The sequence below is a fragment of the Xenopus tropicalis genome, chromosome 8 (genome assembly GCF_000004195.4).
Source record: "Xenopus tropicalis strain Nigerian chromosome 8, UCB_Xtro_10.0, whole genome shotgun sequence".
In the NCBI taxonomy this organism is placed as follows: domain Eukaryota; kingdom Metazoa; phylum Chordata; class Amphibia; order Anura; family Pipidae; genus Xenopus; species Xenopus tropicalis.
In genome coordinates this window covers 36192757-36206290 of record NC_030684.2, presented here as the reverse complement: position 1 = coordinate 36206290, position 13534 = coordinate 36192757, and the positions used below count along the sequence as shown (strand labels likewise).

General features: G+C 43.3%; 1 protein-coding gene across 4 annotated transcripts; it reads left to right on the top strand.

The window, feature by feature from the left end:
• Nucleotides 1-3156: 3156 nt before the first annotated feature.
• Nucleotides 3157-7452, top strand: anapc13.1 (anaphase promoting complex subunit 13, gene 1). Of its 4 annotated transcripts, none has more exons than XM_012968478.3 (3): nt 3157-3260; nt 5221-5326; nt 6361-6593. In XM_012968478.3, the coding sequence occupies exons 1-3, from the start codon at nt 3211-3213 to the stop codon at nt 6484-6486; spliced, it is 282 nt and encodes a 93-aa protein (XP_012823932.1). In that variant the 5' UTR covers nt 3157-3210; the 3' UTR covers nt 6487-6593.
• Nucleotides 7453-13534: the final 6082 nt, after the last annotated feature.

Here is a 13534-nt window from a genome sequence, read left to right as displayed (position 1 = left end):
ATGGGTTATTGCTTATTATTACATAAGGGGTTAATTCGTGTTTAAAACCACACATGCCAGATCACTTTGAAAAGCTTTTAGAATTTATTTTGGCAGAATCTCTCTAGCCATGCCGTGAACACACACTTTGAGCCGACTCCCAAGTGCTGCGAGAACAAATGCAAATGCGGCTTGGCTACATGCCAGAAATAAGAACGTAATAGACATGGTTAAACATTTTGATAATTGCTCAGACAGCAACATGAGTTTTTGTACATCTAACGGGTGTGGAGCGAGTAATCATGAATTACAGAGGAGGATACACCAATCAAAAGCTACTTGTGTAGGAAAGTAAATTTGTTTTTGTCATTATTAATGATGACTCTTGTGATCATGGTGAGAGAATCTAAATGTTTAAAAGAATTTGTTTGTTTTAATTATTATTTCAATAGATTTTGTAGATGTTTGCGGGACTCTGTACTGCGGGACTCTGTACTGGACGATGCAAAGCAAAGGCAGATTATTTTGAACTGTGTTGCTATTGCTTAACAGTGATTAGTCCATTTTACAAACAGTACTATTGATGATTGCGTGTTTAAAAAGTCAGTGTATTTCCTGTACTAACCTGTAGCAAGAAATGAGTAAGGGCCATGGCCCACAGGGTGATTAGTCGCTCGCAAAATGCGTTCCCACCAGCAATAAAGTAAAATGCCAGTACAAAGGCATATGTGGCACTTCGTTTTCTGAAGTCGCCTGAAGATTCCCTCAGGAGGAGGGCGACTAATCTCCCTGAAAAGCCTTCACCACTGCCAATAAAGTGAATCATCGGTGGGAAGGCATATGTGGCGCTTTGTTCTCCCAAGTTTCCTGCAAGAGGAAACTTCTGGTGACTTTGGAAAAGAAGCACCTCATATGCCTTCCCCAAAAGCGCTTATGTTTATTTTTTGGTAGTAAGGCATATTGGGGGAGATTACTTGCCTGCAGTAGCTGAATGTTTGTGCTGCAATATAGAAATCTGATTTTAGAAGCCTGGATCAGAACCTATCAGAGTCTGATAGGAACAATAGACTCACTTTGGTCTCAATCATGACGGACAGAGTGGTGGCCTCTCAAGCATTCTACCCTACAAGCCACAGTCCAACTTCCAGCCATGCTTTATATTTATGTGGCCTTGCTTCAAGCACTGATATTAGCAGACTCTAAACCTTTGGCCCCACTGTATGCACAGATATAAGCAGCACACCCCAGACATGTGGGCCCCAACCCTCAGGAATGAGTTCTTAAAGGAGACATAATATATAAAAATGAAGAATGTAACAGTGAATTATACTCCTCTAGATTTAGAACGATTGTGCTTAAAAAAAGTTGTGTTTTGGACTGATTTATTGAGAAATTCCATCAAAACCCCACTAGTCCCGCCTATCTGTTCCACTTCATGGTGGCTGAATTCTCTGTATGTGCAGGGGAGCTTGCGGTTCTCAATACACTGCATTGTAGAATAGCAGCTAGGCTGACCTGATAGGGAACTGAAGTCTGTCTTTGCTTGTGTGACTGCAGGGCTGTGATTGGCTCTCCCCCTCCTACTGTGCTTTTGGCAGGGACCGTTATGACACGTCCACCCTTCATTTGAAACAGGGACAGAGAACTGATAGGATCTATAGCAGGGGTGATCGCAGATCGCAGTCTACCAGATCACTTTAAAGTTTCTGGTAGACCTCAAGGTGAAATGCAGTAGGATGACATCCTGCCACCATCATTTCCCCCCCCCACCCCCAGCATACTGGAGCTTTTGAGTGCGGCTGCTCAAGCCATCTGTCTTTGTAGTTCCATCCTAGTATAGAAGATTGTCCCCACCGGGCCGCTGTATATATTTGTTCCCACTTTATATATGTTTCTGTGTGCAGACTACAAAGTGGGCCATGAACAAGGGAAACTACTCCAATCCTTTCACATTAAACTTGAAGTTGGCACTTGAATAATGTTATGTGGGCATTAAATGTGAATTTGGCACTGCATTTATATATTGCTATGTGAATTTGTTAAACACCGTTTGATACTTTTTCTTGCTTATTGTGCAAAATGATAGACGTCGCACTATTTTAACTGTAGTATATCTCATGACGGAGGCCAGGTGGCAAGAGTAGATCACAGGGTGACAAAGTCAGGGCACCCCAGATCTATAGGGAGATCCAATACAGGGGCCATTTTACAGATAGGATTCATTTTTAGCCCAACGTGATACCAGCACCATATATTATTCATAATTAGCTACATTAGGGGTTTTTCCATTTATCCAATACTTCTTTTCTAGATACCTGACAGTGCTCTTCTCTGATCTCATGATAATCTCAACTGGGAGTTTTTCAACACTGCACTGTATTCATACATAATTCTTAATATTTATTTTCTTTCCCACCAGTCTTTATGTATTGTTTGCTACCTAGCTGAGGGGCAGCAGCTATATTTTGAGTGGGCAAGTAAGTAGCAGTAATATTTTTTTTTCCAAGTAAGATTCTTTCTTTGGCTCAATCGCACAATAACACTGGGTCCCTTAAGAGTAAATTATACCCTGGACCAATATTACATGTACCATTGAGGAAACACATTGGAAGCAGACTGTTGTATTGCTCTCTGAGCTGGGAATACAGGTAGTAAATGACCCATATATTATCTTATTTTGATCAAGATAGCCAAAGTTGGGTGTGCCCAAAAAATATATATATATATATATATCAGGATACTACTGCAAATTTAGTCAGTACGAAGTAAACTTACTAGCCGGTGTGAGGGCCCAAACTGATTAGTCACATATAACATCGTCCAGCCTGCTCTACATGAGACTAAATTGCCAATTTGGACTTATCTGTGGCAGAAAAAATCTATTATAATAAAATACTATATGTGTCTTGGTTGTGACTAAGCTATCATAAATCCAGGTTGGTTAAACAAATGCACTCACGGCGTTAGTATTAGGCAATATTGTCAGCCCAACCTATTTTATTTCTGCCAAAGGCAGAAGCTACAGAAAAGTAAAAGTAAAGAAGAAAGAAAAGTGAACGGCGACGCAACATGCCGGACCATGCCGGACCATGCCGGACCATGCCGGACCACCACAGACTCCCCCATACTCCCAGCTTCCATCTAACACACACCCCGCATTGCTTGCCCATTGGCGGAAGAGCTTTGCGTGCTGCGCTTATATAGAGACGTAGTGACGTCAAATCTCGCGAGATGAGACTTGAGGCAGCGGCTGCGGGAATACTGTGTAAGGAGCCGGGCAGGTAATAGTGATTGAGCTGGGATCCGCGGCTGCGGCTTATGTAGAGAGAAGCAGGGCTGTTGGTGGGTATGCCGAAGCGTTTCCCACATTAGTTTCCAACTCTGCTTTACGGTCACATAAATATGTTCTTTACTGGGAGCTGCTTAGCGGCTGCACTCACTCACTATTTAGCCTATTGGCATTCCCGCAGCTGCAGCCTTGTTTTGCTCTTAGGGGGCCATAGAAAATATTGGACCTGAGGTTGGGGTGCGTAGGATTATATTGGGCACCCCTTAATGAATTTAATTGCTACATCTTTTTCCTCCATCTTAATTCTATTTTGTTTTTTACTAAAAGGAACTGATACAGGAAAAATGTTGATCTATTCACGTAACCCCAGCAAATACGTTAAGGGCTCTGGCACACGGGGAGATTAGCGTATGCCATCCCACCGGCGATTTACATTTTCGCCCGTGGGATGGCAATCCGGGGAAATTAGTCGCCCGCGAACAGGGAGATTTGTCGCGGGCGACTAGTCTCCCCGTGTGCCAGAGCCCTAATCAGACAAACTTAAAAAGCAGCAGTACCATGGTGTAGGTGGCGCTGGGGCACTTAATGCACTGTGTACCCAAGCCATTAGCGCTGCCAGTTGGTACACTGAGAGCCAGTGAGGTACACATGCTGAAGTACGCATGCTTTCTAAAGGTACACGGGCCGATTCTAGCTGCCAATATCGGTCCTGCGTATGGGCACTAAGGACGGGCCTGCCCGACCGATATCTGGCCTGAGATCGGGCAGATCTTGATCGGGCAGGTTAAAAAATTTAGTTGGATCAGGGACCGCATCAGCTGTATGATGCGGTCCCTGAACCGACGGACGCCTTTACCCATCATTCTAATTTGATCGTTTGGCCCCAGGGCCAAATAACCGAATTAGCCTGAATTAGCCCAATATTGCCCACCCATAGGTGACCTCGCCAAGCGAGTGGATCTTACCATGTATGGGTAAGACACACAGATTTACTAGTAGCAGCTACAAAAATAGACAATGCTGATCATTTCCTGATAATTGTCTCTACGAGTGTTTTAGCAGAGGCAATTCTCAGTATTGTCTATGGGAGGGGATTTTCTGGCGTTAAGTAGCTCGTGTGTCTTCCCTTAAAAGAGGTGGAGTATTCCACAGCCTCTACATTTAGCAAAGTTACGTATTTTTGTTGAAATGTCTCTGTAATAACGAATATCCGGTCAGGGAGGGTGATGCTAAACTAAACATACAATTTGGCCCATCAGCCAAATATTTTCTTCGATCAAGGTTAAGCCTGACTTAGTTAGGCACATAGTCCCTGAGAACATGGAAGTTTTCTTTTTTCTGGAATTAACTGATATGTGGGAAATAATCTTATGAACTGTGTCTGATGTGAGGTTTGGCGGGGCCCTCATTGGAAATAAGGGGACTCTGTGCTATTTGGTAGTAGGGCTATCTGCCCCAGGGGGCACTGATTAGTAACACCTAAAAAGAAAAAAGCTATAAAGCTTATACGCCTATAAAGCACACCTGCCAATGAACTTGAAGTCCCTGACCACAAACCTCCCCCATACTATTTAAACTGTGTTTATAACTGCCATATGCTCCTGACAGGAATATTGTCTGTTCCTCCCTGATACCCATCCCTCTGGTCCCTGATAGGGGAGGTAGGTGGTCTGCAGGCCAGAGAGGGAAGCAGATAGCATAAAAAGACAGCAAATTAGTGGTGGTGGTATAAATTAGGTCTGCGCAAAGCCCATTTCATCCTGTTCTCTGCCAAAAAGCAAGACACATAAAGTACAAACTAGTAAATAAACATTAACCAAACATATCTAAATATAAAAATCTATAGGAAATGTGTCCCCCATTACAGGAACATCTGGACTTCTATATCTTGTCAGTATAGACTGAAACACGGTTCTGTTAGTTTTATAATTTTTTACTTCTGGTTTTTCTAGCCCATTAATGGACAGTGAGGTGCTGAGAGATGGACGGATTTTAGACCTAATTGATGATGCTTGGAGAGAGGATAAACTGCCGTATGAGGATGTGACCATCCCTCTGGTGAGACAAGCTGCTTCAGCATTTGTGTTTCTATGTACTAATGTCACTACTTTGTAGTAGATTTAGGGCACTACTTTGTAGTAGATTTAGAGCAAGATTTATCATCCAGAATGATTCCTATCAGATCAGTCTATTCAACGATTTAAAAAATCTTAATGCAAAATGTACCAATATTTAATAAATCAGCCTTTTCCTTTAAATCATTTAGAAAATGTATCAATTACCTCAGTTGATGACATTTTATCACCCACATGTCCCTAGGTACAAAGATAAGGCCTCATAACACATAGAAATGCCTAGGGTATTTAATGGCCAATATGCATAGGTTTATCCCTAAAATGTGGCTGACCTAGCAAATACAACACATTGCCGTGATTTATGTGTCGTTAAAGCCCTAGCAGTAATCAGAAAGCCATGTAATTTTATAAAGTATACTCTGTGATAAAACTAAAATAGGAAAATTGTATATTTTTACTTTAAATTACCAAAAGCTATAGTTTGCATTTTTAATTACATAGACTCAAAATTAGTTCTAGAGTACAAATAGATAAATTAGAATGATACAGCTCTTTTGAGCAGCATTCCAGAACAGAACTATATGGCATGTAAAGACCCCCCAATATGAGACCCGAGCATTAGAATAGCACACACACACTTTTTATGCACAGAAATGTAGAGAGGAATATAATCACTAACAAATTAATAAGAGCAATAAAAAAAAAAAAGAAATTCTCACACAGTGAGACAACAATGACCACCGTTTTTATGGAAGTAATTTGTTTGTGTATGTGATGTTAAGGGTGAAACTGCATTGGTGAAACGTATCTTATCTGGTTGCAGGTAGTGGCCATAGAAAGGCTGAAAAGCATTAGTTGGCCAACATGTGCTTGAAGCAGTAAAAGAAAGTGCAGGAGCAAGAACATGTATTCTTTTTCAGCCCTATTTGCTATGTAGTTATTATTTACACTGTATATTTATAAAACAAATTGGGCGAAAGAAACAAGAATTGAGATTTTGTTTTGAATTTTTCTTAGAATGAACTTCCGGAGCCAGAGCAGGATAATGGCGGAGCAACGGAGTCCGTTAAAGAACAGGAAATGAAATGGGCTGACCTGGCACTGCAGTATTTACATGAAAATATTCCTTCATCGGGCAGCTAAAAGCAGTGAACACTGCATATTTGTGTATTAACAAGCTAAAATGTCTAGTAATGTTTTTTTTGTACTGAACTATGTTTCCTTGAGGTAATAAAGCCACTAAAGCATGCCATATTGTGGATGTAGATTGACTCCACAGAAACTTGGGATACAGTCTGAACCCAGCTTTCGCTTTGCATTGGTGCACACCAAGATTAATCCCGGGCAGAGTTAGCGAGTGAGTGGGCGCTTACCCCTACTATGACACCCAACTATAGAAACCAAGACATGGCCTGACCACACCCCCATTACAGGGCTAATAATCCCTCGGGTTTCTGCTTCAAAAGTGAAATGGGGTCTTAAATTTATCTTTACTGGTGGATACATTTTTTTTTTAAATATCTTCACACCCAAATAAATATATATCAAAGAAATAATTCAATGTACAGGTATGGGATCCCTTATCTGGAAACCCGTTATCCAGAAAGCTTAGAATTACAGGAAGCTATCTTCCATACAACCAATTTTGAGCAATTCTAATTTTAGGAAATTAATTCCTTTTTCTTTGTAATAATAAAAACTTGTACTTAATGGGAAACAAGCTGCATGAATCCATATTGGGTTTATTTACATATGAATGATTTTTAGCAGACTTAAGGTCTGGTGATCCAATTACAGAAAAGATCCCTTATCTGAAAAACCCAGGTCCCGAGCATTCTGGATATAGATCCCCCACCTGTACAGGTGGGTTATGTTAGTAAGCAAATCCAACACTAGGCTTTGAGGAAGGAGAACTGCATTGCTCCAAAAAGTCAACTGTTTTTCCTATATACGTTTCATATGTCGATTCCCCTCAAACATTTTTGCTTACATATTTACTTTACAAGTCTCTCAGTTTCTTTTTTTTTTTTTTTTTTTTTTTTTTTTTTTTGTATTAAATCCGTTTATTTTCAAAAAGATAGTAAAGCTTCATACATTCATAGCCTTTTACATTGGTTTAAACGATTTTGTTTCCACATTCTTTACATCTTATCTCTTTATAATATAGATACTTTAGAAAGAGGCTATCATATATGTTGAAGGATAGGAAGGAATGAGGGAGGGTAGGGGTTGGGTTAGGTAATGATAGAGGGAAGTATAGGTAAGTGAAGAAGAGGTAGAAAGTACAAAGAAGATGTAAAATACAGAGGTGATGCGGTCGCCTGATTGTGCCTGTTTTATTGCAGAATTTGAGTGTTTAGGTCATATAATAGGAGATCCATGGTAACCAAGTAGTTATGAAATCGTTATGTTTATTATTGAGTGAGGAAGATAATTCTTCCATATGACATATTTCGTTAACCGTGTATCGCCATTCTTCAATTGTTGGCGGGTACAAGTCTCTCAGTTTCATTAACTGATCACCTTTGGATTAGTCCAAAAGTAAGGCAGTCTAGGGGGAAAGATGAAAGCGTATAGTGTGTATATAGGAAAGTAACAATCATTTATTTAACCAATTACATCCTTGTTGTGACAGCGCTGCATTAACTATGGTGCATCTAGATTTACAGACTACGTTGCCCGAAATTCCCTTTTCTGAAAACCTGCCTCCTGAACCTAGAAATGAGAGCTCACAAAGGGTATATTTTATTGCTTAAACAGGAGTACAATGCAGTATGGTAAGAAAATAACTGAACTGTCCTTAAGGGGGTGGTTCTAATTTTAGAGGTTCTACCACAACCAAACTCACGGAATTACCAATGGAATGATAATTATCCGAGGAAACAGCAGTTCACATAAATTAGTATTGTCTTTGTAAGTTCAGTATAGCATTAGTAATGCTTTGCCCTGCTTTACATTAAGACAAGTAGTTAGATATTACTAATGCTATACCACTTTCAGCCCAAAGAAGGCGCTATAGTTCCATCAAATGATAATGTCACAGGATCAACACAAAGCTCAAAGTATATTACCATACTTGTACCAGCAATACGAGCACATATTATAAAAAACCCTCATTTATAAATAGGGATGCAACGAAGCCACTTTTTCGGATTCGCCTGAATCCTTCTCAAGGGAGGGTTAAAAATTTTTCCACTTCTGTGTTCACATGACAAAAAGTCACGTGATTTTTCGGATTTAGTTTGGCTGAATCCTGCTGAAATGAGGCTAATTAGGCTAAAAAGCAGCCTGGGTTTCTTCTTCAGGATGAGTTAAGTGGATATGTTCCCTTGTGCAGCTCCGTGTACCTGCACGGAAGCTGTACTTTTCAGTGCAGAGATGTGTCTCCGAGAGAAGAGGCGGAAATGTTCCATGTGCCCCAAGCCTTAGAGAGCTTGAGTCTTAAAAAAAAAATAGAATGTTAGCATATTGCAATTATTTATTTGTACTTAGTTTCAAAAAATGCATTGTAATAATGATGTCTGGGCCGTTTATCTATTATTAAATCTAATGCCACACGTGGGGTATGGCGCATATTTTCGGCAAACCGAAAAACATTTGATGCTATACAGGTCCTTTTCAAAAAATTAGCATATTGTGATAAAGTTCATTATTTTCTGTAATGTACTGATAAACATTAGACTTTCATATATTTTAGATTCATTACACACAACTGAAGTAGTTCAAGCCTTTTCTTGTTTTAATATTGATGATTGTGGCATACAGCTCATGAAAACCCAAAATTCATATCTCAAAAAATTAGCATATTTCATCCGACCAATAAAAGAAAAGTGTTTTTAATACAAAAAAAAGTCAACCTTCAAATAATTATGTTCAGTTATGCACTCAATACTTGGTCGGGAATCCTTTTGCAGAAATGACTGCTTCAATGCGGCGTGGCATGGAGGCAATCAGCCTGTGGCACTGCTCAGGTGTTATGGAGGCCCAGGATGCTTCAATAGCGGCCTTAAGCTCATCCAGAGTGTTGGGTCTTGTGTCTCTCAACTTTCTCTTCACAATATCCCACAGATTCTCTATGGGGTTCAGGTCAGGAGAGTTGGCAGGCCAATTGAGCACAGTAATACCATGGTCAGTAAACCATTTACCAGTGGTTTTGGCACTGTGAGCAGGTGCCAGGTCGTGCTGAAAAATGAAATCTTCATCTCCATAAAGCTTTTCAGCAGATGGAAGCATGAAGTGCTCCAAAATCTCCTGATAGCTAGCTGCATTGACCCTGCCCTTGATAAAACACAGTGGACCAACACCAGCAGCTGACATGGCACCCCAGACCATCACTGACTGTGGGTACTTGACACTGGACTTCAGGCATTTTGGCATTTCCCTCTCCCCAGTCTTCCTCCAGACTCTGGCACCTTGATTTCCGAATGACATACTTTGGACCACTGAGCAACAGTCCAGTGCTGCTTCTCTGTAGCCCAGGTCAGGCGCTTCTGCCGCTGTTTCTGGTTCAAAAGTGGCTTGACCTGGGGAATGCGGCACCTGTAGCCCATTTCCTGCACACGCCTGTACACGGTGGCTCTGGATGTTTCTACTTCCGCAGGTCCCCCAAGGTCAGGAATCGGTCCTTCTCCACAATCTTCCTCAGGGCCCGGTCACCTCTTCTCGTTGTGCAGCATTTTCTGCCACACTTTTTCCTTCCCACAGACTTCCCACTGAGGTGCCTTGATACAGCACTCTGGGAACAGCCTATTCGTTCAGAAATTTCTTTCTGTGTCTTACCCTCTTGCTTGAGGGTGTCAGTGATGGCCTTCTGGACAGCAGTCAGGTCGGCAGTCTTACCCATGATTGCGGTTTTGAGTAATGAACCAGGCTGGGAGTTTTTAAAAGCCTCAGGAATCTTTTGAAGGTTTTTAGAGTTAATTAGTTGATTCAGATGATTAGGTTAATAGCTCGTTTAGAGAACCTTTTCATGATATGCTAATTTTTTGAGATTTTTTGGGGGGGTTTTCATGAGCTGTATGCCACAATCATCAATATTAAAACAATAAAAGGCTTGAACTACTTCAGTTGTGTGTAATGAATCTAAAATATATGAAAGTCTAATGTTTATCAGTACATTACAGAAAATAATGAACTTTATCACAATATGCTAATTTTTTGAAAAGGACCTGTATACGCTTAAAAAAAACCCTACCTGTGCCTGCCCCCGAATGAATTGAATACACTCAGGTGCAGGCACATGTACCCAATATCCACCTAAAAACACCAGAAAATGTTTTTAGGTGGATATCGGCTACATGTGTCTGCACCCAAATGTATTCAAACATTTTTCAGCTTGCGCCATACGCTACGTGTGGCATTAGCCTAAGCCCTTCCAACTCAAAGTCCAGGTTGCAGACAAACAGAATGGTTAAAGAACTAATGGGATTCTTTAATAAAGTTGTTCCACATCTAAATACATGCTATTTACTGTATAATCACCCGCTAAACTTATTGCACTCACAGAACATAAGATTAGAACATTTAATCCACGCATCCAAAAGTCATTTTAGGGCTATTGGTAAAACAATGCAATTCTTACTTACAAATGTCCATACCACTGTATGTGTCCTTGCCCTAGCTACACCTTATACAGTAGAAATGAAAGAACACCCTTATTACTATGTGTTGATAAATGAGTTTATTGTGCAACAGCTTGTTGCTTGAGCTTTATGGGCCATAGAGTAAGGGCGTATCTCCACTTCTCTCAGCCCTGCGCATATCTGCCTGGCTGAGAGAAGCGGATCCGGGGCACTCTTAGCTTCCTGACAGGGGCACTCTTAGCTTCCGTTCTAGCCTTTCCCCCCTTACGTGTCTGGAAGTCCCATATGTGCATCCATACCTGGCTTTCCCCCCTAATGCGTATGGAAGTTCTATGTTTGGAGCTTTTGTGTATCCATACCTGGCTTTCCCTCTGAAGCGTCTGGAAGTCTCATGCGAGAAGCATGTGGGCAGCCATACCTGGCTTTCCCCCTTGATGCATATGGAAGTCCTATGCTGGGAGCCTTTGGGCATCCATACCAGACTTTTCCCCCCAACACATCTGGAATTCTCATGTGGGGAGCCTCTGGGCATTGATACCTGGCTTTCCCCCCTTATGCGTCTGGTAATCCCATGTGGGGAGCCTCTGAGCATCCATTCTAGCCTTTCCCCCTGATGCATCTGGAAGTCCTATGCGGGGAGCCTCTGAGCATCCATACCCAGCTTTGCCCCTTACCCGTATGGAAGTCTCATGCGGGGAGTCTTTGGGCATCCATTCCCGGCTTTCCTCCCAACGCATCTGGAAGTCTCGTGCAGGGAGCCTTTGGGCATCCATACCTGGCTTTCCCCCCAATGCATCTGGAAGTCTCATGCGGGGAACCTCTTGGCATCCATTACCAGCTTTTTCCCCTTATGTTCCTGAAAGTCCCATACAGAGGCCCTCAGCATCTATTCCAGCATCTCCCCCCTTACGTGTCTGGAAATCCGATACGTGGGCCCTCTTAGCTTCCTTTCTAGCCTTTCCCACCATACGTGCCTGGAAGTCCCATGCATGGGCCCTCTTAGCTTCCATTCTAGCCTTTCCCCCCTGACTCATCTGGAAGTCCTATGCAGGTAGCCTCTGGGAATCAATACCCAGCTTTCCCCCTTACCCTTATGGAAGTCTCATGCAGGGAGCCTTTGGGCATCCATACCTTGCTTTACCCCGCAATGCGCATGGAAGTCTCATGGGGGGAGCCTCTGGGCCTGCCATACCCTGCTTTCCCCACTGAGGCTTATAAAAGTCTCATGAGGGGAGCCTCTGGACCCACCATACCTGGCTTTCCCCCTTGACTCATCTGGAAGTCCTATGGGGGGGAGCCTTTTGGCATCCATATGCGGCTTTCTCCCCTAAGCATCTGGAAGTCTCATGTGGGTAGGCTTTGGGCATTCATACCCGGCTTTCCCCCCTTACGTGCCTGGAAGTCCCATATGGGGGCCCTTTTGGCTTCAATTCAAGCCTTTACCCCCTTACGTGTCTGGAAGTCCTATACGGGAGCCCTCATAGCTTCCATTTTAGCTTTTCCCCCCTGACGCATTTGGAAGTCTCATGTGGGGAGCCTCTGTGCGTCCATACCTGGCTTTCCAGGTCTGGAAGTCTCATGGGGGGTCCTCTGGCCCCCCATGAGATATAGGAGGCCCACCTTCTATACAGGGGCCCATTTAGCGTGTCTGGAAGTCCCATATGGGGCCCTCTTATGTGGGGGCCTCTGTGCATCCATACCTGGCTTTTCCCCTTTACAAGTCTCATGGGGGCCCATGGGGAGAAAGCGATCTCCCAGGCGCATATGGAAGTCCACTGCGTGAAACCTGGGTGGCCGTATCTGACTTACCCCCCTTAGCACACTTGGAAGTCCTATGCGGGGAGCCTCTGGGCATCCATACCCGGCTTTCCCCCCTAAGCATCTGGTAGTCCCATGCAGGGAGACTCTGGGTGTCCATACCCTGCTTTCCCCCCTAATGCATATGGAAGTCCTATGCGGAGAACCTTTGGACATCGATACCCGGATGGATGTCTCATTGGGGGAGCCTCTGGGCAGCCATACTCTGCTTTCCCCCTTGATGCATCTGGAAGTCCTATGCTGGGAGCCTTTGGGCATCCATACCCGGCTTTCCCCTCTACATGTCTGGAAGTCCCATACGGGGGCCCTCTTAGCTTACATCCTAGCATTTCCCTCCTTAACGTGTCTGGAGCTCCTATACGGAGGCCCTCTTAGCTTCCATCCTAGCCTTTCCCCCCTTACGCGTCTGATAGTCTCATGTGGGGAGCCTCTGTGCTTCCATACCCTGGCGTGCCTGGATGTCCCCTGTGGGAGACCTGGATGGCCATATCCGGCTTTCCCCTGGCACACCTGGAAGTCCCCTGCGTGAGACCTGGGCGGCAATTCCCAGTTTCCCCCCTGTTGCCCCTGGAAGTCCCCCTACAGGAGACGTGGATGGCCATACCAGGCTGTGTCCCCTGGTGTACCTGGGCAGCTATACCCAGTCTTCCCCCCCTGAGATGTATGGAAGTCTCATGAGGGGAGCCTCTGTGCGTCCATACCCTGCTTTCCCCCCTAATGCGTATGGAAGTCTCATTTGGGGAGTCTATGGGCATCCATACCTCGCTTTCCCCCCTTTCCATCAAGTAGTC